Raw genomic sequence first — 27789 nt, forward strand, 5'->3', positions numbered from 1 at the left:
CAACCCAAGAATTACACAACACAAATCAAGGAACATGATTACCAATAACCACAATCTATCTTAAATAGTCAGTTATGTTGAATATATTAAAGATACATTGAGCATATTTAGTTTTACTCAAACCAAAACTTCTCAAATTTCCTGTCACCCCGTTTTGACTTGCACCCCAAAAAACTCCAGTGAGATACTAGTCAGAAATTGCAAGATTAACCCTTGAGTACTGTGTAGGGCTCCTTCCTGGTGATTCCGTAATTCCCCTTTCTTTATTTGTTTCCATTATCATATTGATCCATACATGCTTAATGGACATGTATCTTTTAAGTCAAGCTGAAGAGAGAATGAGGAATTCAAGAAGTTCCAACATAGTATATGGTGCTAGTTTCCGAGCAGCAGAATTCAAACTCTGTGGCACCTGAGAGATGGGGTGGACTCTGTTCGATTGGTTGGCTTGTGGCCAATGAATTGGCAAAAAGGGCATATTCTGCCTGGTAATAGGTGGTGATTGGAACATGCGAGTTGGGATGATTTCCAGAGACTCAAGGAAAGGAGAATTGGAGACCTGGATGCTGAGAGATGAGATCTTCTCTCGCTCTCTCTTTTGATAGGCTGGATAGGTGCTATATTGCTGAACTTGCACAGACCTGGTTGAATCAACAGTGAAAACCATTCCAGACTGGAAATAGAAACCTCGATCTGAAAGCAAGGTTTCAACGAAAGCATGCTTAAAGACAACCATCTGAAACAAAGATTCTATCCTTTTACTTGTTATTTTCACCCTTCTCTTCCCCTTTGTGTGTGTTTGTCCTGTATGTGCGTAGAGAGTGGGGAAAGCTAAAGTGGGGGGATTAAGAATTAGATAATAGTTAACCAGTTGTATTTGCTGCATATTTCATTACAGTTCTAGTTGTAAGTAAAAAGTAATAGTGTTTTAATTTACAAACCTGGTGCCTGTAATTATTGAGCAGCTAAAGGCTTCGGGTATTTTTCTAAGATTTTTGGTCAATTCAATTGTGTTGCGACTCCGGGCCAAGGGGTTTGGAATTGACTGTGCTCTAGCCAAGGTGTTGTAACATAATTTGGGGTTCGGGATTTTTGAAACGGTAGACTGCGAAGTTTGGGTCACAGAATCAATTAAAAAGAGACGGCATGTTTGTAGTGATCTGAAAGTATGGCTCTGGAAGCTGCGAAGGATTTACTTCAGCTGGACAACTTGTCTTTGATTTATTTAAAAGGATTTTGAAAAGACAAACTAGTCGAATTGGCCGTTGAATTAAAAATGGAGGTACTAGCAAAAGCTAAGAAGGTAGAGATAACTGAAGCGATTGCTCAGCATTTAGATTCAAAAGAAATACCAGAAACACAGCCTGGGTCATGGCAACCATTAGTAGAATTTTCTAAAATTCAGTTAGATGTGAAACAATCAGAGATACAGCAAAAAGAAATGGAGATGCAGCAAAAGGAAAAAGCTTTTCAAATGGAAATTGAAATGAAGAGGTTGGAATTAGTGAGAGGAAAAAGCAAAAAAGGAAACAGCATTAGAGATAGAATTCCAGCTTAAGGCACTGGAAATTAAAAGGGAGCTGCTAGGAGCTAGAGGGGAGCTTAATCCTAGAACGAAACCCAGTGGCGATATATTTACATTTATCCCAAAATTTGAAGAGAAGGAGGTAGAAACCTTTTTTAGAGCTTTTGAGAAAATAGCAACCCATTGGATTTACCAAACAATATGTGGATACTACCCATATCGGGTAAATGTATGGGGCTGGCACAGGAGCTTTATGTTTCCCTGTCAGAGGAGATGTCTAAGAATTACAATGAGGTTCCCAAAGCATATAGACACAAGATTCAGAATGTAAGGAGTCAGCGGGACAGATGTATGCCAAATTTAAAAAAGTTAAGTAGGACAATTTTGCTAGATGGGTACGGGCATTGGGAGTTACAACCACCTATGAGGCTCCGAGAGAAGTCATTCTTTTAGAGCAATTCTGTAATAAGAACCCATGTTGAAGACCAAAAGATGAAGACTGCTAGACAAACAGCAATAATGGCTGACGATTATGAGCTGATCCATAAATTTAAACCTGTATGGATCCTCATGTTAGTCCCTGTCTGTCTCTTGTTTTCCCTTTTAATTTCTGTTATTCTGCTATTTCAATTTCTGTACCTGGACAATTAATGAAATGAAAATGAAATGAAATGAAAATCGCTTATTGTCACAAATAGGCTTCAATGAAGTTACTGTGAAAAGCCCCTAGTCGCCACATTCCGGCGCCTGTTCGGGGAGGCTGTTACGGGAATTGAACCGTGCTGCTGGCCTGCCTTGGCCTGCTTTCAAAGCCAGCGATTTAGCCCTATGCCTTTACGATGAACTGCCCTTTAAAAGAGGACACTCCAGGATGTGCTGTTTGGTCTGACATCAGAGTCCAAAAGGAGTATTACGGATAGCACATGAGATACCAATGGCAGGACAGGTGGGGATTCGGAAAACTCATTGGGTATTAAATGACTCAAAGAAGTAAATGTTGACATTAATCGCAAATCAAATGACAATGGTAGTTAATCTGATTCTGCTGATACTGATGAAATTATCTCTACGAGAATGATTCCATACAGAAGTTTGTCAAAGATAAAATCTAGCAGAAAACCAGATTCTGAGAACCCCAACACTGATGATGATCCTAAGAAAGAGGAGTCTGAATCTAATAGTAATAACAGTGGTGAAGATTCAAACGAGAGATCTGAACCCAATTTGGGTTATGATTATGAAGAAATGATAAACAACTGCTACTGAATAGACCTGCCATTAACTTGAATAGATGGCAAGTCATCCTTCCAAAGATAGGAAAGAAAACAGCAAATCAGAAGAAGAAAGTGAATTGGACTTTTCTAGAAGTAATGCCTCTTACAGTAAGCTCATTGCCACTCACTGCAGGTGCAAACATTTCCCAGAGCATGTTTTGAAGGAAAATATATAGTAACATGGCATCAGCTATTCAGGATGAGGTCAGCAATGACCTCATCCTGGGTTGCTGGGAGAGGTGAGTGCATATTTAAAAGAGACTTCAGTTCCTGGAGCAGGCCACAGGCTGCAGGGTTGCTGGGAGAGGTGAGTGCATATTTAAAAGAGCTTAGTTTACAGGTCGAGTGGCAGTTGGAGACTTCAGTTCCTGGAGTGGGCCTATTGGCTCATTGGAAATCAGGCAGGGTACAAAAGGTGTTGCAGGAGTGCCTTTAGACACGGAGTGCTGATTGGAACAGAGTGCATCTGGGTTTAGGTGAGTGACTGAGTGCTGATTGGAACAGAGTGCATCTGAGTTTAGGTGAGTGACTGAGTGCTGATTGGAACAGAGTGCATCTGAGTTTAGGTAAGTGACTGAGTTTGGGTGAGTGGCGAGCGAGGGCTGTGTTTTTGTTGGTGTTCGGGTTTATCCTTGAGGTTCTATAAAAAACATTTTTAAAAAAATTATTTAAATTAATTAACTAGTTGAATATGGCTGGACAGGTGATGTGCTGTTGCTGTATGATGATGGAACTGGTGGATCCCATTGAGACCGTCAGTGACCACATCTACAGCAAGTGTTGGCTGCTCGAGGAACTTCGGCTCAGAATTGATGAGCTGGAGACCGAGCTGCACACACTGCGGCACATCAGGGAGGGGGAAAATTACCTGGACGCTTTGTTTCAGGAGGCAGTCACACACGGTAGAATAAGTACTGTTAATTCGGGCAGTGGTCAGGGACAGAGTGGTGTGACTGCAAGGGAGGCAGGTAGGGGGATCCTGAGTTTAGGAGTTGAGGAGCCTCAGCCCATGACCTTGTCCAACAGGTATGAGGTACTTGCTCCCTGTGTGGATGAGGAAGAGGGCTGTAGGGAGGATGCGTTGACTGACCACTGCACCGTGGTACAGGAAGCCATTCAAGAGGAGGGAGCAAAAAGACAAGTGGTAGTTGTAGGGGATTCTATAATTAGGGGGATTGATGGCATCCTTTGTAAGCCAGATCGTGAGTCCCGCATGGTATGTTGCCTGCCCGGTGCCAGGGTGAGGGACATTTCTGATCGGCTTGAAAGGATTTTGGAGAGGGAGGGGGAGGATCCAGTTGTTGTGGTCCACGTTGGGACTAACAACATAGGTAAGACTAGGAAAGAGAACCTGTTTGGGGATTATCAAACACTAGGGACTAAATTAAAGAACAGGTCCTCCAGGGTTATAATCTCTGGATTACTACCCGAGCCACGTGCCAATTGGCATAGGGTTGAGAAAATTAGGGAAGTTAACACGTGGCTAAAGAGGGATTCCATTTCATGGGGCATTGGCATCAGTACTGGGGCAGGAGGGACCTGTACTGTTGGGACAGTCTTCACCTGAACCATTCTGGGACCAGTGTTCTAGTGAATAGGATAAACAAGTTGGTCACAAGGACTTTAAACTAGCAAGTTGGGGGGAAGGGAAGGGTAAAGCTATGAACAGTATAATGGTTAATGGAGAGCAAGGCAGAAGGTTACGTGACAGGTTATTATGTAGAGATATGGGTTCAAAGACAAGGAAAATTAGGAGAAAGGGTAAGAGGAAAAATAATTTGCGAAAAGTTACTGATCAAGGTGTTAGGATTCATAACAAAGACATAAAAAACAGCATAAGTGTACTTTACCTGAATGCTCGTAGTATACGGAATAAGGGGAATGAGATGATGGCGCAAATCATCGTGAATGACTATGATTTAGTGGCCATTACTGAAACATGGTTAAAAGATGGTCACGACTGGGAGATAAATATCCAAGGGTATCAGACTATACGAAAGGATAGAATGGATGGTAAGGGCGATGGTGTAGCTTTGTTGTTTAAGGATGGCATCCGGGCAATAGTAAGGGATGATATTGATGCTATGGAGGACAAGGTTGAATCAATTTGGGTGGAAATCAGGAATAGTAAGGCGAAAAGGTCACTGATAGGAGTAGTCTATAGGCCACCAAATAGTAACAGGATGGTAGGGCAAGCAATAAGCAAAGAAATAACGGATGCATGTAGAAATGGTACAGCGGTTATCATGGGAGATTTTAATCTGCATGTCGATTGGTTTAACCAGGTTGATAAAGGCAGCCTTGAGGAGGAGTTTATAGAATGTGTCCGGGATAATTTCCTGGAACAGTATGTAATGGAACCTACAAGGGAACAAGCAGTCCTAGATCTGGTCCTGTGTAATGAGGCAGGATTGATTAATGATCTCATTGTTCGGGATCCTCTTGGAAGGAGCGACCACAATATGGTGGAATTTAAAATACAGTTGGAGGATGACAAGGTAAAACCACATCTGTCTCGACTAAAACCTTGGAGACTGGCTCAGTTTGAAAGTGAAATACAGTGCATGTTGGATATGTTGCAGGAAAAAGCGAAAACACTGTGGTTCACAAAACACCAAGTGGAGTTTGGGCAATTGAAGGCCATGTGGATGAACCGTGGAATTTTCAGACCATTTAAAATGGTCACACATGCCAGTGACCTGGGGGTATGGGTATTGCTACTAGCCCTTCAGCACTTTGAAGTATATGTCTGACACAACAATGAACAAAGCTTAGTTTATATGGACCATAATCCGCTTGCGTTTATAGACAAGTTTAAAACCCAGAATACAAGATTATTCGTTGAAGTTTATGATTACAACTGTTCAATGTTAAAATTATACACATTCCCGGAAAGGATAATTGATTTTGGATGCTTTGTCACAGGTTAAGAATTGACTAGTTACCAATGTAGAGACTGGGAAGGTAGCTTATGTAATGGAGATGGATGTGTTTGTGATTTATATCTTGCATACCTCAAAATGAAATGTCCCTGCCCAGACGTTCATTCCTTTTAGGGTGGGAAATATGTAAGGGTCCTTCCTGTTGATTCCCTTATTTCCCACTTTATTTTTTGCCATTATCATTTTGATCCATGGATGCTTAATGGACATGTATCTTTATTATAATAATAATATTTATTCGTGTCACAAGTAGTCTTACATTAACACTGCAATGAAGTTACTGTGAAAATCCAGCCACACTCCGTCGCCTGTTCGGGTACACAGGGAGAATTCAGTATGTCCAATTCACCTAAGAAGCGCGTCTTTCAAGACTTGTGGGAGTAAACTGGAGTACCTGGAGGAAACCCATGCAGACACCAGGAGAACGTGCAGACTCCGCACAGATAGTGACCCAAGCTGGGAATCGAACCCGGGTTCCTGCCGCTGTGAAGCAACAGTGCTAACCACTATACTACCATATGTCAAGCAACAGAGATTGAGGAGTTCAAGAAGTTGCAACATAGTATATGGCGCTAGTTTGCGAGCAGCAGAGCCCAGGCCAATGAATTGGCCAAAAGACCGTATTCTGCCTGGTAACAGGTGGTGATTGGATCCTACCCAAGTGGGATAATTTCCTGTCTCGCGCGCTCTCTCTCTCTCTCTTGCGCGCTCTCCCTCTCCCTCGCTAAAAAGCTGGATGGCTGCTGTATTTCTGAATCTGCAGAGACCTGAATGAATCTACCTTTTACCCCTCTCTTCCCCTTTGTTTGTTTGTTATGTCTCACGCTCTCCCTCTCCCTCGCTAAAAAGCTGGATGGCTGCTGTATTTCTGAACCTATAGAGACCTGAATGAATTTCCTTTTACCCCTCTCTTCCCTTCTGTTTGATTGTTATGTATGTGTAGAGGGTAAGAGCAAGTTAAAATAGTGGATTAAAAATTAGACAATAGTCAGGAATTAGATAAAAGTGCAGGAAGACATAAGGAAGAAAGATGTCCAAAACCCAAAGGAAAAGGGCCATCAAGAAGGGGGCTAATGAAGGTTCGCCGTCGAGTGGAAGGGTCGGCTCAGGAACCGGAAGGAAGGCAGAGACTGGGTCGCCGGGTGAGGCCGCACTGCTCACGGCAGAAAAGATGACTGAGGTGATGGTCGTGGAACTTGCAAAACAGTTCACAAAGCACATGGAGGTGATGAGGAAGGATATGGTGGCGGTATTGAAGGTGCTGGTGGAGGAGGCGATTGCTCCGGTGAGGTTTCGAGAGCATCGACCGAGGTGCGGGAGCAGGGTGAGATACTGAAGAAAGTGGACGAGGCATTGTCGCAATACAGTGATCAACTCACCTCGATGGATAAGGAGCTGCAGAGTGTGGTGGAGGCGAACAAGGGTCTGAGAGCCAAAATGGAGGACTTGCAAAACAGATCTAGGCGGCAAAATCTGAGAATCGTGGGTCTGCCCAAAGGGGTGGAGGGCCCGAGGCCGACGGAGTATTTTGCCAGGATGTTGGCAGAACTGTTGGGGGAGGGGGAAGATTCTTCTTGGTACGAACTGGATCGGGCTCATAGGATGTGGAGTCCTATACCAAAGGCGAATGAGCCGCCATGAGCTGTGACTATTTGTTTCCGTAGGTACCGCGTGAAGGTGAAGGTCCTGTGTTGGGCAAAACAAAAGCAGGAGGTGCAGTGAGCTGGAGCTGGTATACGTATATGCCAGGGCTTTACTGTGGAGTTGGCGAGGAGGCGGGAGGCCTTCAGCCGAGTGAAGGCAGCACTGTATAACAGCAGGGTGCGGTGCGGCATTGTGTACCCAGCTAAGTTGAGGGTGACCTACAAATCCAAAGATATATTTTGAGACGGTGGAAGCGGCGGAGGTGTTTGTGAAGGCAGAAGGACTGGGGCAGAATTGAGAAATGGGACAGAGGATTGGTCTTGTACTGAGGGTAGGGGGTTTGTAGGAGTGTATGTAGCTTTATTTGTTCACTGCATGTTGGTATATGTGCTAAATGAGTCGACGTTGTCTATTTGGACATGGTAAGAGTTGGGATTTTCCTTTGTAATGATGGTTCTTTTCAACTGCATTCGATTGAAAGAAATGTTCACTGCAGCTGCCTTTCTCTAAATTAAACTGCTTGAAATAGATGTCCGTTCAATAAACTTTTAGTTTACCCTTTGCCTTTCTATTGTTTATCTCCCACGTAGCTTGGACACATAAGTTACTTAATTGGATGCTTTTTACAAGAAATAATCTTCCAGAGAATTCTAGTGCTTAAAGGAACTATCATCCCAACATAAAATAGAGACTTTCCCCCCAAAAGTATATGTACCATTACACTTGTGCACTTTTCAAAATAACTTGATATTAATGAAATAAGTAGATATCTATACACAAATTTAGACTTTCTATATCTCTGGTCTTTTTAGTTTGTTAATATAATTCAGCCTTGCAAGCCTTTGACATCTTTGCTCTCCTCCAATTCTGGCCTTGAGGCTTTTGTTCATGTACAATTTAATTGGCAGATGTTCCCACCTACAGCCTAAGCTGTGAATTCCCTCATTAAAACTCTGTTTTTCCCCTCTTTCCCCAAACTAACCCCTTTGATTAAGCTTTCTGGCCACTTATCCTAATATACAGGGGCTGGTTTAGCACCATGGGCTAAATAGCTGGCTTGTAATGCAGAACAATGCCAGCAGCGCAGGTTCAATTCCGTATCAGCCTCCCTGAACAGGCGCCGGAATGTGGCGACTAGGGGCTTTTCACAGTAACTTCATTGAAGCCTACTTGTGACAATAAGCAATTATTATCATTATGTCCTTATGTGGCTCAGTGTCAGTGTTTTTTTAACAGCATCGTCTGAACAGTCAGCATTATTTCCAATCCATAACTGACCTTTAGATTGTGGTAATGAATTGTCTTTGTGAACCACTGGAGTCCATGTGTCATAGATATAGCTACCATGATGTTAGGGAGTTCCAAGATTTTGATCCAGTGACGAAGTAGCAGTGATATATTTCCAAGTCAAGGTGCTGTGCGACTTGGTGGGGAACTTGAAGGTAGTGATGTTCTTAGGCACCTGCTGCCTGTGTCCTTCCTGGTGTGAGAGGTCACGGGTTTGGAAAGTACTTTGGCAAGTTGTGGGAGTGCATCTTGTAGTTGATACAAACTGCTGTCATGGTGCACCAATGGTGTAGGGAATGAATGTTTTAAGGTTGTGGAAGATGAGCTGATCAAGAGGGCTGATTTGTCCTGGATGAATGTCGTTGTCATCCAGCAAGTGGAGAGTATTCCATCACACTCCTAACTTGTGCTTTGTAGATGATGGACAAGCTTTGGAGAGTCAGAAAGTGAGTTCCACATCGCTGAGAACACCCAACCTCTAAGCTACTCTTGTAGTCACATTATTTGTGTGACTGGTCCAGTTAAACTTCTGATTGATAGTGACACCTAGGGCATCTAGGATGTTGATGATGAGGAATTTTGTGATGATAATCCTGTTGAATGTGAAGGGGAGGCGGCTAGACTCTTACATGTTGGAAATGGTCATTACCTGGCACATGGGTACGGTGATTATTACATAGCACTTTCAGCCCAATCCTGAATGTTGTCCAGGTCTTGCTGCATTGAGCATGGGCTGCTTCAAAGTCTGAGGAGTTGCAAAGGGTGCTGAACATTGTAAAATCTTTGCGAACATGTCCACTTCTAAACTTATGATGGAGGGAAGATCATTGATGAAGCAGCTGAAGATGATAGGATCTGGGACACTACCCTGAGGACCTTTAGTAACAATGTCCTGGAGCTGAGATGGTTGACCTTAAACAACCATAACCATCTTCCACTGTGCTAGGTATGACTCCAATCAGTTACGAGTTTTTTCGCCGATTGCCATTGCTCACAGTTTTGCTAGGGAACTTGGTCAAATACCCTTAATGTAAAGTGTAGTCACTCTTACCCCACGTATGGAATTCAGCTCTTTTGTCCATGTTTGAACCGTAGCTGTAATGAGATCTGGAGCTGAGTGGTCCTGGTGGAACTGAACCTTGGGTATTGGTGAGAAGTTGCTGTTTGACAATACATTCCAACACTTTGCCAATGATCGAGAGAAGACTGATGGGGGAAGGAAATAGCTGGAATAATTTGCCCTACTTTTTGTGGACAGGACATACCTGGGCAATTTCTACATTTTCAGGTTGCAATGTTGTAGTTGTACTGGAACAGCTTAGCTATAGTGTCATAGAATAGTCATAGAATTTACATTGCAGAAGGAGGCCATTCGGCCCATTGAATCTGCACCGGCCCTTACAAAGAGTACCCGACTCAAGCCCACGTATCTACCCTATCTCCGTAACCCACACTTAACCTTTTTGGGCACTAAGGGCAATTTAGCATGGTCAATCGGCACAACTTTGGACTGTGGGAGGAAACCGGAACACCCGGAGGAAACCCATGCAGACACGGGGAGAACGTGCAGACTCCGCACAGACAGTGACCCAAGCCGGGAATCCTGGAACTGCAAAACAACTGTGCTAACCATTATGCTACCGTTAGGCCTGTGCAAGTGTACCTGCGGATGAATGAAAAATGAACACAATTTTTCTTTAAAAAACGTGGAAAATGGACGTTCTGCATTGTAAAAGTAAGGTGACCTCTCTTTGCAAATACTTATGTAACTTTCTAAGTTTGGAAGTTGGTCTACTTATATAGTCAGATATTAAAATGTAAATTTTGGAACATTCCTTTGAGAAAACATTAAAATAATAATAATAATCACTTATTGTTACAAGTAGGCTTAAATGAAGTTACTGTGAAAAGCCCCTAGTCGCCACATTCCGGCGCCTGTTCGGGGAGGCCGGTATGGGAATTGAACCCGCACTGCTGGCATTGTTCTGCATTGCAAGCCAGCTATTTAGCCCACTGTGCTAAATGAGCCCCGCATCATCTCGATTTAACAGCTACTATTGTCCAACTGCCTGCAGAAACTGATGCGCAAAAACCAAACAGACACAATGGTTGCTGAATGAAATTCCACGGAATGAGTCTGAGGAAAAACAATTCCATTACCAGATGCAAATGACCGAGATTCAAAGCCCACTGTGAGTCAGTGTTAACATCGTCAGGAACCATTTGTGTGGACAATGGACACTAATACTATGGTCATCTGACAAACTAGCTTGTGAAGAGTAACATTTATTAATCCATACCCAGAGAGCAGAAAAGATACCACAGAGGCATGGAATCCCACCCAGAAAAGGATTAACCCTGCCTAGAATCTACTAACAGGCAGAGATGTTGGGCTATCCTTTTACCTACTGATTTGCAGAACCGAGCCAGATCTTCGCTGCAGGGGCTCAACTCCATCTTCAATTGGAGCAAAGCCAGAAACCTACTGTAGTAAGCCACTGTGAATTCATTGCTATAAATTTCCAGCCGCAATTTTCTTAGTGAACTAAAAGAGGATCATCAGGTCTGCAATGTTTCCAGCTCCCATCTTGAAAAAAAAATCAATAATAATAATCACTTATTGCCACAAGTAAGCTTCAATGAAGTTACTGTGAAAATAGTGAGTTTTAGGACTTTCCTAAAGCCTCAGTGCACACTACCTCTTTTGTAATCACCTTTGTGTGTGTGCCTTGTGTACATGTCATCATAATATTTTGTTGTTGAGAAATAAACACTTGTTCTTGTGTCTGTTCTTGAGAGTTACAGCCTCTCAAGGGGTTAAAACACTACTTTAAAATACATCACCTTGCGATTAGTTGAGAGGTGGGATTAAAAAGAGGGAATCACCCTATCATCTCTTTCCTGTCTGTACAAGTCCTTAGCAGTACAGTTGGAATGTTTGCACACAGAGTGAATCAACTTGGCTGATGTCTGGCGTGTGAGGGGACTTCAAGATATAATTTTTTAAATATTCGTTCATGGGACGTGGGTGTCACAGGCTGTGCCAGCAATAGCCCATCCCTAATTGCCCTTGAGGGGGCAGGTAAGAGTCAACCACATTGTTTGCGCCTGGAGTCACATATAGGCCGGACCAGGCAAGGATGACAGATTTCAGTCCCTAAAGGGTATTAGTGACCCAGATATTTTTTTACGACAATTGACAATGGTTTCATTTCACCATTAGACTTTTAATTCCAGATTTTTCTTGAATTTAAATTTCACCATCTGCAGTGATGGGATTTGAACTCTGGGAACTTGGGTCCCCAGAGCATTACTCTGGGTCTCTGGTTTACTGGTCCGGTGACAATACCACGACACCACCGCCTCCCCATATCAAGATGATTCATTCAAACGGCACTTATAGCTGAAGTTGGTTGCAAATACTTCAAACTTGTTTGCTGCGATGGTTAAAATAACTTGCTAACAGATACCTTGTATGAGTAAAATATGAAGAATGATCCTTCAGTGAAGTAATGCAGGCTGTAGGCACCTTCAGTGTATGTGCACGTACTGAATGTACACGTATATGGTCACATACTAATCTATAATAGTGCTCGATGCGTACTAATATATGTATAGTCATATATACGCACAACCAATACATGCAACACATAATCCTAAATCCTGATTTCAAATGGAACATAATCGGTTGTGAGGCATCATGGGGTTTTTAGCCAACTAGCTTGGCCACATATGTAAACCCTTAGTTCCCACGAATTCACACTGAAAAGGCTTATTCTGCAAGACAATCATTCTCAGCAGATGCCCTTACGGAATGCAGCTTGTAACACAGAGATGCAGATAAGTTAGTTTTGGGCTATAGGTATCCAGGGAACCCAAGGACAGCTGAAAAGGAACGCCTCCATCTGTTATTGAGCAGACTGTGTAGTCCTGTGCTGCCTAGAAACCAATATTTGTTATGGAATTTGGATCAAGCCGACATAGGCTGTTTAACTGTATAAAATGTTTATTTGTTGATTGCTTATGTCCAGTGGACAGACGTTTGGTATGCCCAGCGGACTGCTCTCTGCTAGCGTAATAACCCTTTTGACATTGAAGCATACCCGACTATCGCGTGATTCTTCTGCATTCATTCCCACTAACACAGGCCCCCTGCAAGACTTGAGATTGAATGCTGGCAAGAGTCTACAATTTCAGTTGATTAAGGGGAAAAAATAGTCTTTTAAATAGATCAGATGAAAAGTAATATTTCGGTGTCAGTGCAGATAAATTGTGTAAATGACTGTTTTCAATTATTATTCCATCTAGAGGCTTCGCCTTGAAAATATGCTCAACTATTGTTGCTTTTAATTGCAGTATAGTAATAGTGATATAAACAGCTGGGGAGAGCTCAGATCTGCTTGGTTTACTCTTAGTCAAATCCCAGTATAACACTGCAGTTTGTCACCATTCAGATATATCTTGCTTCTACTTCATCCATTGTGTCTAAGATAATAGTCTCTAATGATTCACGAGGGAGAGTAGTCTAGTTTCATATCAAAGTAGAACTGGAACCAGAGGTATTCAAGTTAAAGATGACATGTTAGATTCACAGACCTGACTCTTTGAGTGACTGACTTGTGCTGCAATTGCTTTGGGGAAAATTTATTTTTTGTTTTCACCTTTGGAACCTTAATGAACTTTACAATGGCAATAATATCAGAAATAGCAATTGAGGAAAATAATGAGTTACATGAACCTTTTTTATATTTTTGTGTTTCTTAAATGTAAGCATAAGTATCCTAATAAAATAAAACGATGGAAATCCCAACTAGAATGCATTGAATGAAAAGGAGTTCCTTACAAGTACTAAAATGCTGAGTTTCTTTCCCTGGTCATGTAGTTTAGAGTACAGAAACAAAGGAAACTGTCAAAAGAAGAAAAATATACTCAAATCTTTTGAGCAGCAAATTGCTGCCATGCTGTAACTTTAATTCTCTCTTTCACATTTCCAGCATTCGATCACTTAAAGGCACCAAAGGAACAGATTATGAAATTCATGCCCCAGTTGGAATTTCAATCACTAATGATGATGGGGAAGTAATAGGTGAGAACTCTGCTTTTGCTGTTGAAATTGATTATATTTAATATGTACTTTAATTTTCGTAATTGCAGATAATCTTCTTGAATGTTACATTGATTAATTACCTTATACAAACTTTATTACTTGACTATTTTTTCTGTGTTCTTCTGCTACTCAAAGTGTTAGTGTAGTTCCAGTGTTTATACGGTATAAATTATGTTTTCGTTTTATTCTTATAATCATATTATTTGTGAATATTACACTCAATAGAACATACAATGCAGAAGGAGGCCATTCGGCCCATCGAGTCTGCACGGACCCACTTAAGCCCTCATTTCCACCCTATTCCCGTAACCCAATAACCCCATCTAACCTTTTTGATCACGAAGGGCAATTTATCATGGCCAATCCACCTAACCTGCATGTCTTTGGACTGTGGGAGGAAACCGGAGCACCCGGAGGAAACCCACGCAGGCACGGGGAGAATGTGCAGATTCCGCACAGTGACCCAGCAGGTAGCTGAAGAAGCATACCGCATAAAATAAAGGCAGCTACAAACAGTATGCATTATCTGGGTGACAAAAATGCAGAACAATGAATTGTATGAAGATGCTTTAATTGGTGGTTGAGCTCTTTGTACAGTTGTCTCTGGACTCTTTGACTTAGTTATTACCTTAGCTCAGTTAGTTGGACAGCTGGTTCATGATGCAGAGCTGTGCCAAGAGCATAACTTCAATTCCCATCTGAGCCTATCCATGAAGACCCTGCCTTCTCAAACCTTATCCCTCGCCTGAAATGTGGTGACCCTCAGGTTAAATCACCACCAATCAGCTCTCTTTCAAAAAAGGGAGAGCAGGCATGGTCCTCGGGGGCTATGGCAACTTTCACCTCACAATTCACTTAATTTTGAGTTTGTTGAGCATGGATTTTCCTGGGGTGCTTTATCAGTTGAGTCCATATAGAATCAATAAAACAACAATTTATAATTGTATAGCTCCGCTAACATGGTACAGCAAGATACTTCACAGAAATATAATCAGGCAAAAGATGGAGATATTGGGAGCTTCTTAAAGTGGGAGAGGTGGAGCTGTTTAACAAAGGATTCCACATCTTTAGGTTAGGCAGTTGAAGGCACAACTGGCAGTAGTGCAGTGTAGAAATTTGAGGATACACAAGGCTAGAATTGGAGGAATGCAGAGTTCTCAGAGCTGGAGGTGGTTACAGAGAACGGCAGTGATTAAACTATGAAGGGAATTGAATAAAATGATTAAATTGTCAATTTTACCACAATCAGTGGTAATTTCACAGTTGCCGTTACTGCGAATGGCTTTGTATTCCAGTTTTATTAATTGAATTTGAATTCCACCAGCTGCCATGGTGGAATATGAACCCATGTGCCCAGAGCATTCATCTGGACCTCTGGATTGCTAGTCCAGTGACATTACTACTATGCCACCACCTTCCCCCTAATGTTAGGATAGTTAATATTTTATAGAGATTTCAATTGCTATTTGTTGCCCAAAATTTGGTGTCATTTTTCTTTTCTAGGTGAACTAAACAAAAAGGGAGATCGGTTAATTGTAGCCAATGGTGGCCGTGGAGGTTCATTTGCAACTAACTTCCTGCCTTCTAAAGGCCAACATAGAATTGTACGGATGGATTTGAAACTAGTAGCTGATTTAGGATTGGTTGGGTAAGTTAAAATTTCAAATCTACTATAATTGTTCAGTTCACTTGACAATTGCTGATTTATTTTAATTGTGCATAATGGTTGCCTTGAAATTGTTGAATAGGAAGTGTGCTTGATATAATTTTGGTGTTGAGCCCAGTCTTCCATTCTGATGCTAGTATTTTCTTTAATTGTAATTGGAAGTTTTAAAACATGAACAGGCTGATTCATGATGTTATGGAATGAGCTGCTCATAGATGTAAGGAAAGAAAATATTCTCCCACTTCTGATGATTGAAAATATAAATTGTTTCCTCTGCTGGGTGCTGAGCGAGTGTCTCCCTGAGAGTTGAGAAATAGGAGATCAAAGTTTCAGGATAAGGGGAAGACCATTTTGGATTGCGATGAGGAGAAATTTCTTCACTTGGTTGTGAATCTTTGGAACCCTCTATCCCAGGGGAAGCAGATGTTCAGTCGTTGAGTATATTCAAGACTGAGATCATTAGACTTCCGGTGGCGGCACGTAGGTGGAAGTCACACTTTGGGTGGCTCATCCTCGGGGCTCTGTTTCATGGAATTTAATGTCGGTTCCGGGGCAGTTTTTGGATAAGCTGGTGCAGGAAGATAGAAGGAAGGAGGGGAATGTTGAAGAACCAGAAAGAAAACGTCGGGAAGAAGGCAGCGAGCGAACATTCGCCGTCGAGCAAATGGTCAGCCCGGCTGCAGGAAAGATGGTGGAGGCTGGGACGTTGGGTGGGGCCGTGACCTTCACAGTAGCGACTTTGACCGAAGTGATGGCTGGAGAGTTCGAATAGCAGTTTGCCAAGTGTATCAAGGTGATGCGTAAGGAGATGATGGCAGCGATGAAGGAGCTGGTGGAGGAGGCGATGGTCCAGTGAAGGCTCTGATGTTGAATATGTCAGAGATATGGCAGCAAGGAGGGAAGTTGAAGGGGCTGGAGGAAACTCTGTCGCAACATAGTGACCAGTTGACCTCGATGGATGAGGAGCTGCGTAGAGTGGTGGAGGCTAGCAAAGGACTGAGAACCAAGGTGGAACCTGGCGAACAGGTCGAGGCGGCAGAATTTAAGAATTGTGGGCTTGCCTGAAGGGTTGGAGGGCCCAAGGCCGACTGAGTACTTCGCAAAGATGTTGGCGGAGTTGTTGGGGGAAGGGGGAAGAACCCTCCCAGTATGAACTGGGCAGAGCTCACCCGTCGCTCAAGCGACCCAAGCCGAAGACAAATTTGTTTTCATAAATACCATGTATTTTAAAAATATTTTTATTCTCCTTTTCCACATTTTCTCCCAAATTACATCCAACAATAAACAATGTTCCGTAACGAATATAATGCCAATCCCCATGTCAATAACAACAATCCCATGCTCCCACCAAACCCAAACATTAGCCCGCATGTTAACATAAACAAATATCAAAAAGGAATCAGGAATGAAATGAAATGAAAATCGCTTATTGTCACAAGTAGGCTTCAATGAAGTTACTGTGCAAAGCCCCTAGTCGACACATTCCAGCGCCTGTTCGGGGAGGCTGTTACGGGAATTGAACCGTGCTGCTGGCCTGCCTTGGTCTGCTTTCAAAGCCAGCGATTTAGCCCTGTGCTAAACAGCCCCAGGTCTGTTCCCCCAGAATCACCCATAGTCACCATTAAGATATACAGTCCCCCTCCCCCCAGGAGTTCCAGCAGGTCCGCCCGTCTTACCAGGGCACAGGGTGGAGAGGTTGATCTCCATCCCAACAGGATCCGCCTTCGGGTGATCAACAAGGTGAAGGCTACAACATCTGCCTCCGCACCCGTTTCCAACCACGACTGATCCAACACCCCGAATATGGTCTCCCGAGGGCCCGGGTCCAGTTTCACGTGCACCACTTTAGAGATTACCCTAAAAACCTCCTTCCAGTAATCCTTCAGCTTTGGACAGGACCAAAACATATGAACGTGGTTTGCGGGACCCCCCCGCAGCGTTCACACACATCTTCTACCCCTTCAAAGAATCGGCTCATCCTTGCCCTCGTGTGCTCTATATACCACCTTCAAATGTATCAGCCCCAACCTCACACACGAGGTGGAGGCATTCACCCTCTGGAGCACCTCACACCAGAACCCCCTCCTCCATATCCTCTCCCAACTCTTCCTCTCACTTTGCCTTGATCCCTTCCAGCGGTGCCTTCTCCTCTTCCAAAATAGCCCCGTAAACCGCCGACACTACCCCCATCCAGTCCCCCTGTCGTCAGCACCTCCTCCAGCAATGTGGAAGCCGGCTCTACTGGGAAGCTCTGTGTCTCCTTTCTGGCAAAGTCTCGAACCTGCATATGTAAATACCATGTTAAGGAAAAGGTCCTGAGTTGGGTGAAACAAAGGCGTGAGGTGAAGTGGGGAAGGAGTTGGTATTCGTATATACCAAGACTTAACCGTGGAGCTGTTGAGAAGGTGGGTGGCCGTTGGTCGGGTGAAGGTGGCACTCTAAGAGACTTCCGGTTGCGGCAATGCCTAGGTGGGTCACACGTTCGGCAGCTCCAGCCAAGAACGGACTTTTGGGCCCTTTTGAGGAGCCCCAGCGGCACTTGTACGACGTTTCCCAGTGTGGGAAGGTGATAGTAAGGTTCCCCCAGCACTGTATGGAGTGGACCAGGAATGGAGCAATCAAAAAAGTGGTTTTGGAGCAGCGAAGAGAGCGGGGGAGGAAAAGCAAGATGGCGGCGGGTGGAGATCAAGCAGCGTGGGTGCAGTGGTCACGGGAGCAGCAAGAGTTCCTTAAAAACTGCTTTGCGGAGCTGAGAGCAGAAATGCTGGCGCCAATGAAGGCATCGATCGAAAAGCTGGTGGAGACCCAGAAGGCCCAAGAAGCGGCGATTCGAGAGGTGCGGCAGAAGGCCTCAGAAAACGAGGACATGATTTTGGGCCTGGCGGTGAAGGTGGAGGTGCACAAGGCGCTACACAAGAAGTGGCAGGAAAAGTTTGAGGACCTGGAGAACAGGTCGAGGAGGAAGAATCTTCGGATTCTGGGTCTCCCTGAAGGCGTGGAGGGGTCCGACGCTAGAGCATATGTAGCTACAATGCTCAACACGCTGATGGGCACGGGAGCTTTCCCGAGGCCCCTGGAGCTGGATGGGGCTCATCGAATCCTGGCAAGGAGGCCTAACGCCAACAAACCGGCAAGGGCTGTAGTGGTGAGGTTCCACCTCTATGGACAGAGTGCGTCCTGAGGTGGGCGAAGAAAGAACGGAGCAGCAGGTGGGAGAATACGGAGATCCGTGTCTACCAGGACTGAAGTGCGGAGGTGGCCAAGAAGAGGGCTGGTTTTAATCGGGCCACGGTGGTTCTCCATCGGAAGGGGGTGAAGTTTGGAATGCTGCAGCCAGCGCGATTGTGGGTCACGTTTCAGGACCGTCACCACTATTTTGAGACGCCAGATTTGGTGTGGACCTTTATTCAGACTGAAAAGCTGGACTCGAACTGAGGGTTTGTTGTGGGGGCGCGTTTACTGTATTTTGGGGGTGTTCTTCTTCTGGTTGCAGGTTGGGAAGAGGGGAAATGGGAAGGGTTGAGTGGATATGATGTGGGGCTGTGTGAGAGTGTTGATGCCGGTGCTGTAGCGGCAGATCCCTGCTGATAAGGGGGAATGGAAGCTGGGGCGAGGTCGCAGAAAAAGGAGCTGCGCCATAGGAGGCCGGGCCGGCTCGGATGGAAAGTGCGGGCTTTTTCCCCGCTCTAAGGAAGGGAAGGGCGGGGCCTGGGGGGGAAGGGTGGTGCGGGAGGAGAGCACACATTTGATCGACAGGGAGGGTGGGGGGATTCTCACACTGGGGGGTCATTGGAATGGCGGGAGTGGCCGGGGTCAGCAGGAGTCAGCTGACTTACGGGAGTGTAATGGGGTAGCAAAATGGCTGGACGGTGATCTGGCTGGGAGAGGGGTGGGGGGTGGAGGGGGAGAGAACTGGGTTGCTGCTGTATTGGCCAAAGGGGAGCAGGAGGTAGAAGAGGGAGTCGGGGCGCCGCTGCCTGGGGGACTGGAGGGTGCGGGAGGCGCGGGCACCTGGCTGGCCTATAAAAGGGGATGGCTAGTCGGCAGTGGGGGGGGGGGGTGAGTAGCCCGCTGATCGGGCTGATAACATGGAATGTGAGGGGCCTGAATGGGCCGGTCAAGAGGACACGGGTGTTCGCGCACTTAAAGGGACTGAAGGCAGATGTCATGCTCCAGGAGACATACTTGAAGGTGGCAGATCAGGTCAGGCTGAGTAAGGGATGGGTAGGGCAGGTCTTTCACTCGGGGCTGGATGCAAAGAATAGAGGGGTTGCGATACTGGTGGGGAAGCGGGTGTCGTTTGAGGCGATGAATATTGTGGCGGATAATGGAGGCCGATACGTGATGGTGAGTGGTAGGTTACAGGGGACGGGTGGTACTGGTGAACGTATATGCCTCGAATTGGGATGGTGCCGGATTTATGAAACCTATGTTGGGTCGGATCCCGGATCTGGAGGCAGGGAGCTTGATAATGGGGGGGGGGGGGGGGGGGGAACTTCAACACGGTGCTGGACCCAGCACTGGACCGTTCCAGGTCCAGGATGGGTAAGAGGCCGGCTGTAGCCAAGGTGCTCAAGGGGTTTATGGACTAGATGGGGTGACTAGATGGGGTGAGTGGATCCGTGGAGGTTTGCCAGGCCGGTGACCAGAGAATTTTCTTTTTTCTCCCACGTCCATAAAGCCTATTCCCGGATAGATTTCTTTATAATGAGTAGGGCATTAATCCCGAAAGTGGAGGGAACGGAATATTTGGCTATAGCCATCTCTGATCACGCCCCGCATTGGGTAGAGCTGGAGTTGGGGAAGGAGAGGGATCAGCGCCTGTTGTGGCGCCTCGATGTGGGACTGTTGGCAGATGAGGAGGTGTGCGGGCGGATCCGGGGGTGTATTCAAAGATACATGGAGGCCAACGACAATGGGGAGGTGCAGGTGGGGGTAGTCTGGGAGGCTCTGAAGGGGGTGGTTAGGGGAGAGCTAATTTCCATTAGGGCCCATAGGGAGAAGAGGGAGAGGGAGAGATTGGTGGGGGAGATATTAAGGTAGGACAGGAGCTACGCAGAGGCCCCTGAGGAGGGGCTGCTTAGGGAGCGACAAAACCTCCAAATGGAATTTGATCTATCGACCATGGGAAAAGCAGAGGCGCAGTGGAGGAAAATGCAGGGGGCGGTATATGAGTATGGGGAGAAGGCAAGCCGGATGCTGGCTCATCAGCTTCGTAAGAGGGAGGCAGCGAGGGAGATTGGTAGAATTAGAGATAAAGGGGAGAATAAACAAGGTATTTAGGAACTTCTATGGGGATCTGTATAGGTCTGAGTCCCCGGAGGGGGGGCGGGGATGCAGCGAATCTTGGATCAACTGATGTTCCCGGGGATGGAGGAGGAGCAGGTGGCTGGTTTGGGGGCACCGATTGGCCTGGAGGAGCTGGTTAAAGGATTGGGGAGCACGCAGGCGGGGAAGGCCCCGGGACCGGACGTATTCCCAGTTGAATTTTACAGAAAGTATGTGGACCTGCTGGGCCCGTTGCTGGTGATAACTTTTAATGAAGCGAGGGAGGATGGGGCCCTGCCCCCGACAATGTCCCGAGCGCTGAACTCGTTGACTTTGAAGCGGGATAAGTATCCATTGTAATGTGGATCGTATAGGCCAATTTCGCTCCTCAATGTAGACGCTAAGTTGTTGGCGAAGGTGCTGGCTACGAGGATTGAGGACTGTGTCCTGGGGATGATCCATGAGGACCAGACAGGGTTTGTGAGGGGCAGGCAGTTAAACACGAATGTGCGAAGGCTCTTAAATGTGATCATGATGCCCTCGGTGGAGGGGGAAGTGGAGGTAGTGGCAGCTATGGACGCGGAGAAGGCCTTTGATCGGGTGGAGTGGGAGTAACTCTGGGAAGTGCTTGGGAGGTTTGGGTTCGGGGACGGGTTCATAAGTTGGGTCAGGCTGTTATATAGGGCCCCAGTGGCGAGTGTGGCGACAAACCGGCGTACTTTAGGTTGTACCGTGGGACGAGGCAGGGGTGTCCCTTATCCCCCTTGTTGCTTGCACTGGCAATTGAGCCTCTGGCCATGGCACTGAGGGAGTCTAGGAACTGGAGGAGATTGGTCCGGAGGGGGGGAGGAACACCGGGTGTCGTTAAATGCTGATGACCTGTTGTTATATGTTGCAGACCCAGTGGAGGGGATGGCGGAGGTTATGCGGATCCTTAGTGAGTTTGGGGACTTCTCGGGCTATAAGCTCAACGTGGGGAAGAGTGAGCTCTTTGTGGTGCGTGCGGGAGACCAGGGAAGGGGGATAGACGAGCTACCATTGGAGAGGGCGGATTGGAGCTTCCGATACCTGGGGATCCAGGTAGCTAGGAGCTGGGGGGCCCTGCACAAGCTCAGTTCGACACGGTTGGTGGAGCAGATGGAGGAGGACTTCAAGAGATGGGATATGCTGCCAGTCTCCCTGGTGTGTAGGGTGCAGTCGGTCAAGATGACGGTCCTCCCGAGGTTCCTGTTTGTGTTCCAGTGCCTGTCCATCCTATTCCCCAAGGCTTTTTTAAAACGGGTAAGCAGGAGTATTATGGGATTTGTATGGGCGAATAAGACCCCGAGGGTGAAGAGGGTGTTTCGGGAGCGTAGCAGGGACAGGGGGGGGCTAGCGCTGCCGAATCTATGTGGCTATTATTGGGCAGCCAATGTGGCGATGATCTGTAAGTGGGTAATGGAGGGAGAGGGGGCGGCGTGGAAGAGGCTAGAGATGGCGTCCTGTGTGGGCACGAGCTTGAGGGCGCTGGTGACGGCACCGCTGCCGCTCTCGCTGACAAGGTACACCACGAGTCCGGTGGTAGCAGCGACACTGAAGATCTGGGGGCAGTGGAGGCGACATAGGGGCGAGGTGGGGGCCTCGGTCTGGTTCCCGATACGAGAGAACCACAGGTTTGTTCCGGGTAGGATGGATTGGGGGTTTCTGAGCTGGCATCGGGCAGGGATTAAAAGAATGGGGGACTTATTCATCGATGAGACTTTTGCGAGCCTAGGGGCGCTAAGGGAGAAATTTGGGTTACCTCCCGGGAATGCTTTTAGGTACATGAAAGTGAGAGCGTTGGTGAGGCGACAGGTGAGACGGCAGGTGAGGGAATGTCCGCTGCAAAGGAACATTCCTTTGAGAAAACATTAAAATAATAATAATAATCACTTATTGTTACAAGTAGGCTTAAATGAAGTTACTGTGAAAAGCCCCTAGTCGCCACATTCCGGCGCCTGTTCGGGGAGGCCGGTATGGGAATTGAACCCGCACTGCTGGCATTGTTCTGCATTGCAAGCCAGCTATTTAGCCCACTGTGCTAAATGAGCCCCGCATCATCTCGATTTAACAGCTACTATTGTCCAACTGCCTGCAGAAACTGATGCGCAAAAACCAAACAGACACAATGGTTGCTGAATGAAATTCCACGGAATGAGTCTGAGGAAAAACAATTCCATTACCAGATGCAAATGACCGAGATTCAAAGCCCACTGTGAGTCAGTGTTAACATCGTCAGGAACCATTTGTGTGGACAATGGACACTAATACTATGGTCATCTGACAAACTAGCTTGTGAAGAGTAACATTTATTAATCCATACCCAGAGAGCAGAAAAGATACCACAGAGGCATGGAATCCCACCCAGAAAAGGATTAACCCTGCCTAGAATCTACTAACAGGCAGAGATGTTGGGCTATCCTTTTACCTACTGATTTGCAGAACCGAGCCAGATCTTCGCTGCAGGGGCTCAACTCCATCTTCAATTGGAGCAAAGCCAGAAACCTACTGTAGTAAGCCACTGTGAATTCATTGCTATAAATTTCCAGCCGCAATTTTCTTAGTGAACTAAAAGAGGATCATCAGGTCTGCAATGTTTCCAGCTCCCATCTTGAAAAAAAAATCAATAATAATAATCACTTATTGCCACAAGTAAGCTTCAATGAAGTTACTGTGAAAATAGTGAGTTTTAGGACTTTCCTAAAGCCTCAGTGCACACTACCTCTTTTGTAATCACCTTTGTGTGTGTGCCTTGTGTACATGTCATCATAATATTTTGTTGTTGAGAAATAAACACTTGTTCTTGTGTCTGTTCTTGAGAGTTACAGCCTCTCAAGGGGTTAAAACACTACTTTAAAATACATCACCTTGCGATTAGTTGAGAGGTGGGATTAAAAAGAGGGAATCACCCTATCATCTCTTTCCTGTCTGTACAAGTCCTTAGCAGTACAGTTGGAATGTTTGCACACAGAGTGAATCAACTTGGCTGATGTCTGGCGTGTGAGGGGACTTCAAGATATAATTTTTTAAATATTCGTTCATGGGACGTGGGTGTCACAGGCTGTGCCAGCAATAGCCCATCCCTAATTGCCCTTGAGGGGGCAGGTAAGAGTCAACCACATTGTTTGCGCCTGGAGTCACATATAGGCCGGACCAGGCAAGGATGACAGATTTCAGTCCCTAAAGGGTATTAGTGACCCAGATATTTTTTTACGACAATTGACAATGGTTTCATTTCACCATTAGACTTTTAATTCCAGATTTTTCTTGAATTTAAATTTCACCATCTGCAGTGATGGGATTTGAACTCTGGGAACTTGGGTCCCCAGAGCATTACTCTGGGTCTCTGGTTTACTGGTCCGGTGACAATACCACGACACCACCGCCTCCCCATATCAAGATGATTCATTCAAACGGCACTTATAGCTGAAGTTGGTTGCAAATACTTCAAACTTGTTTGCTGCGATGGTTAAAATAACTTGCTAACAGATACCTTGTATGAGTAAAATATGAAGAATGATCCTTCAGTGAAGTAATGCAGGCTGTAGGCACCTTCAGTGTATGTGCACGTACTGAATGTACACGTATATGGTCACATACTAATCTATAATAGTGCTCGATGCGTACTAATATATGTATAGTCATATATACGCACAACCAATACATGCAACACATAATCCTAAATCCTGATTTCAAATGGAACATAATCGGTTGTGAGGCATCATGGGGTTTTTAGCCAACTAGCTTGGCCACATATGTAAACCCTTAGTTCCCACGAATTCACACTGAAAAGGCTTATTCTGCAAGACAATCATTCTCAGCAGATGCCCTTACGGAATGCAGCTTGTAACACAGAGATGCAGATAAGTTAGTTTTGGGCTATAGGTATCCAGGGAACCCAAGGACAGCTGAAAAGGAACGCCTCCATCTGTTATTGAGCAGACTGTGTAGTCCTGTGCTGCCTAGAAACCAATATTTGTTATGGAATTTGGATCAAGCCGACATAGGCTGTTTAACTGTATAAAATGTTTATTTGTTGATTGCTTATGTCCAGTGGACAGACGTTTGGTATGCCCAGCGGACTGCTCTCTGCTAGCGTAATAACCCTTTTGACATTGAAGCATACCCGACTATCGCGTGATTCTTCTGCATTCATTCCCACTAACACAGGCCCCCTGCAAGACTTGAGATTGAATGCTGGCAAGAGTCTACAATTTCAGTTGATTAAGGGGAAAAAATAGTCTTTTAAATAGATCAGATGAAAAGTAATATTTCGGTGTCAGTGCAGATAAATTGTGTAAATGACTGTTTTCAATTATTATTCCATCTAGAGGCTTCGCCTTGAAAATATGCTCAACTATTGTTGCTTTTAATTGCAGTATAGTAATAGTGATATAAACAGCTGGGGAGAGCTCAGATCTGCTTGGTTTACTCTTAGTCAAATCCCAGTATAACACTGCAGTTTGTCACCATTCAGATATATCTTGCTTCTACTTCATCCATTGTGTCTAAGATAATAGTCTCTAATGATTCACGAGGGAGAGTAGTCTAGTTTCATATCAAAGTAGAACTGGAACCAGAGGTATTCAAGTTAAAGATGACATGTTAGATTCACAGACCTGACTCTTTGAGTGACTGACTTGTGCTGCAATTGCTTTGGGGAAAATTTATTTTTTGTTTTCACCTTTGGAACCTTAATGAACTTTACAATGGCAATAATATCAGAAATAGCAATTGAGGAAAATAATGAGTTACATGAACCTTTTTTATATTTTTGTGTTTCTTAAATGTAAGCATAAGTATCCTAATAAAATAAAACGATGGAAATCCCAACTAGAATGCATTGAATGAAAAGGAGTTCCTTACAAGTACTAAAATGCTGAGTTTCTTTCCCTGGTCATGTAGTTTAGAGTACAGAAACAAAGGAAACTGTCAAAAGAAGAAAAATATACTCAAATCTTTTGAGCAGCAAATTGCTGCCATGCTGTAACTTTAATTCTCTCTTTCACATTTCCAGCATTCGATCACTTAAAGGCACCAAAGGAACAGATTATGAAATTCATGCCCCAGTTGGAATTTCAATCACTAATGATGATGGGGAAGTAATAGGTGAGAACTCTGCTTTTGCTGTTGAAATTGATTATATTTAATATGTACTTTAATTTTCGTAATTGCAGATAATCTTCTTGAATGTTACATTGATTAATTACCTTATACAAACTTTATTACTTGACTATTTTTTCTGTGTTCTTCTGCTACTCAAAGTGTTAGTGTAGTTCCAGTGTTTATACGGTATAAATTATGTTTTCGTTTTATTCTTATAATCATATTATTTGTGAATATTACACTCAATAGAACATACAATGCAGAAGGAGGCCATTCGGCCCATCGAGTCTGCACGGACCCACTTAAGCCCTCATTTCCACCCTATTCCCGTAACCCAATAACCCCATCTAACCTTTTTGATCACGAAGGGCAATTTATCATGGCCAATCCACCTAACCTGCATGTCTTTGGACTGTGGGAGGAAACCGGAGCACCCGGAGGAAACCCACGCAGGCACGGGGAGAATGTGCAGATTCCGCACAGTGACCCAGCAGGTAGCTGAAGAAGCATACCGCATAAAATAAAGGCAGCTACAAACAGTATGCATTATCTGGGTGACAAAAATGCAGAACAATGAATTGTATGAAGATGCTTTAATTGGTGGTTGAGCTCTTTGTACAGTTGTCTCTGGACTCTTTGACTTAGTTATTACCTTAGCTCAGTTAGTTGGACAGCTGGTTCATGATGCAGAGCTGTGCCAAGAGCATAACTTCAATTCCCATCTGAGCCTATCCATGAAGACCCTGCCTTCTCAAACCTTATCCCTCGCCTGAAATGTGGTGACCCTCAGGTTAAATCACCACCAATCAGCTCTCTTTCAAAAAAGGGAGAGCAGGCATGGTCCTCGGGGGCTATGGCAACTTTCACCTCACAATTCACTTAATTTTGAGTTTGTTGAGCATGGATTTTCCTGGGGTGCTTTATCAGTTGAGTCCATATAGAATCAATAAAACAACAATTTATAATTGTATAGCTCCGCTAACATGGTACAGCAAGATACTTCACAGAAATATAATCAGGCAAAAGATGGAGATATTGGGAGCTTCTTAAAGTGGGAGAGGTGGAGCTGTTTAACAAAGGATTCCACATCTTTAGGTTAGGCAGTTGAAGGCACAACTGGCAGTAGTGCAGTGTAGAAATTTGAGGATACACAAGGCTAGAATTGGAGGAATGCAGAGTTCTCAGAGCTGGAGGTGGTTACAGAGAACGGCAGTGATTAAACTATGAAGGGAATTGAATAAAATGATTAAATTGTCAATTTTACCACAATCAGTGGTAATTTCACAGTTGCCGTTACTGCGAATGGCTTTGTATTCCAGTTTTATTAATTGAATTTGAATTCCACCAGCTGCCATGGTGGAATATGAACCCATGTGCCCAGAGCATTCATCTGGACCTCTGGATTGCTAGTCCAGTGACATTACTACTATGCCACCACCTTCCCCCTAATGTTAGGATAGTTAATATTTTATAGAGATTTCAATTGCTATTTGTTGCCCAAAATTTGGTGTCATTTTTCTTTTCTAGGTGAACTAAACAAAAAGGGAGATCGGTTAATTGTAGCCAATGGTGGCCGTGGAGGTTCATTTGCAACTAACTTCCTGCCTTCTAAAGGCCAACATAGAATTGTACGGATGGATTTGAAACTAGTAGCTGATTTAGGATTGGTTGGGTAAGTTAAAATTTCAAATCTACTATAATTGTTCAGTTCACTTGACAATTGCTGATTTATTTTAATTGTGCATAATGGTTGCCTTGAAATTGTTGAATAGGAAGTGTGCTTGATATAATTTTGGTGTTGAGCCCAGTCTTCCATTCTGATGCTAGTATTTTCTTTAATTGTAATTGGAAGTTTTAAAACATGAACAGGCTGATTCATGATGTTATGGAATGAGCTGCTCATAGATGTAAGGAAAGAAAATATTCTCCCACTTCTGATGATTGAAAATATA

The 27789-nt window shown here is 44.7% G+C and overlaps 1 protein-coding gene across 1 annotated transcript in view; it reads left to right on the forward strand.

Annotated features, from left to right (window-relative positions):
- gtpbp10 (GTP-binding protein 10 (putative)) overlaps positions 1 to 27789 on the forward strand; it is a 90125-nt gene that overhangs the window by 3371 nt on the left and 58965 nt on the right. The window contains exons 3-4 of the mRNA XM_072508630.1: positions 13667 to 13758; positions 15283 to 15427. Of these exons, the coding sequence (XP_072364731.1) occupies positions 13667 to 13758; positions 15283 to 15427 (237 nt within the window). The remainder of the gene's footprint in view (positions 1 to 13666; positions 13759 to 15282; positions 15428 to 27789) is intronic.

The sequence above is a fragment of the Scyliorhinus torazame genome, chromosome 6, assembly GCF_047496885.1.
Source record: "Scyliorhinus torazame isolate Kashiwa2021f chromosome 6, sScyTor2.1, whole genome shotgun sequence".
Classification (NCBI taxonomy): Eukaryota; Metazoa; Chordata; class Chondrichthyes; order Carcharhiniformes; family Scyliorhinidae; genus Scyliorhinus; species Scyliorhinus torazame.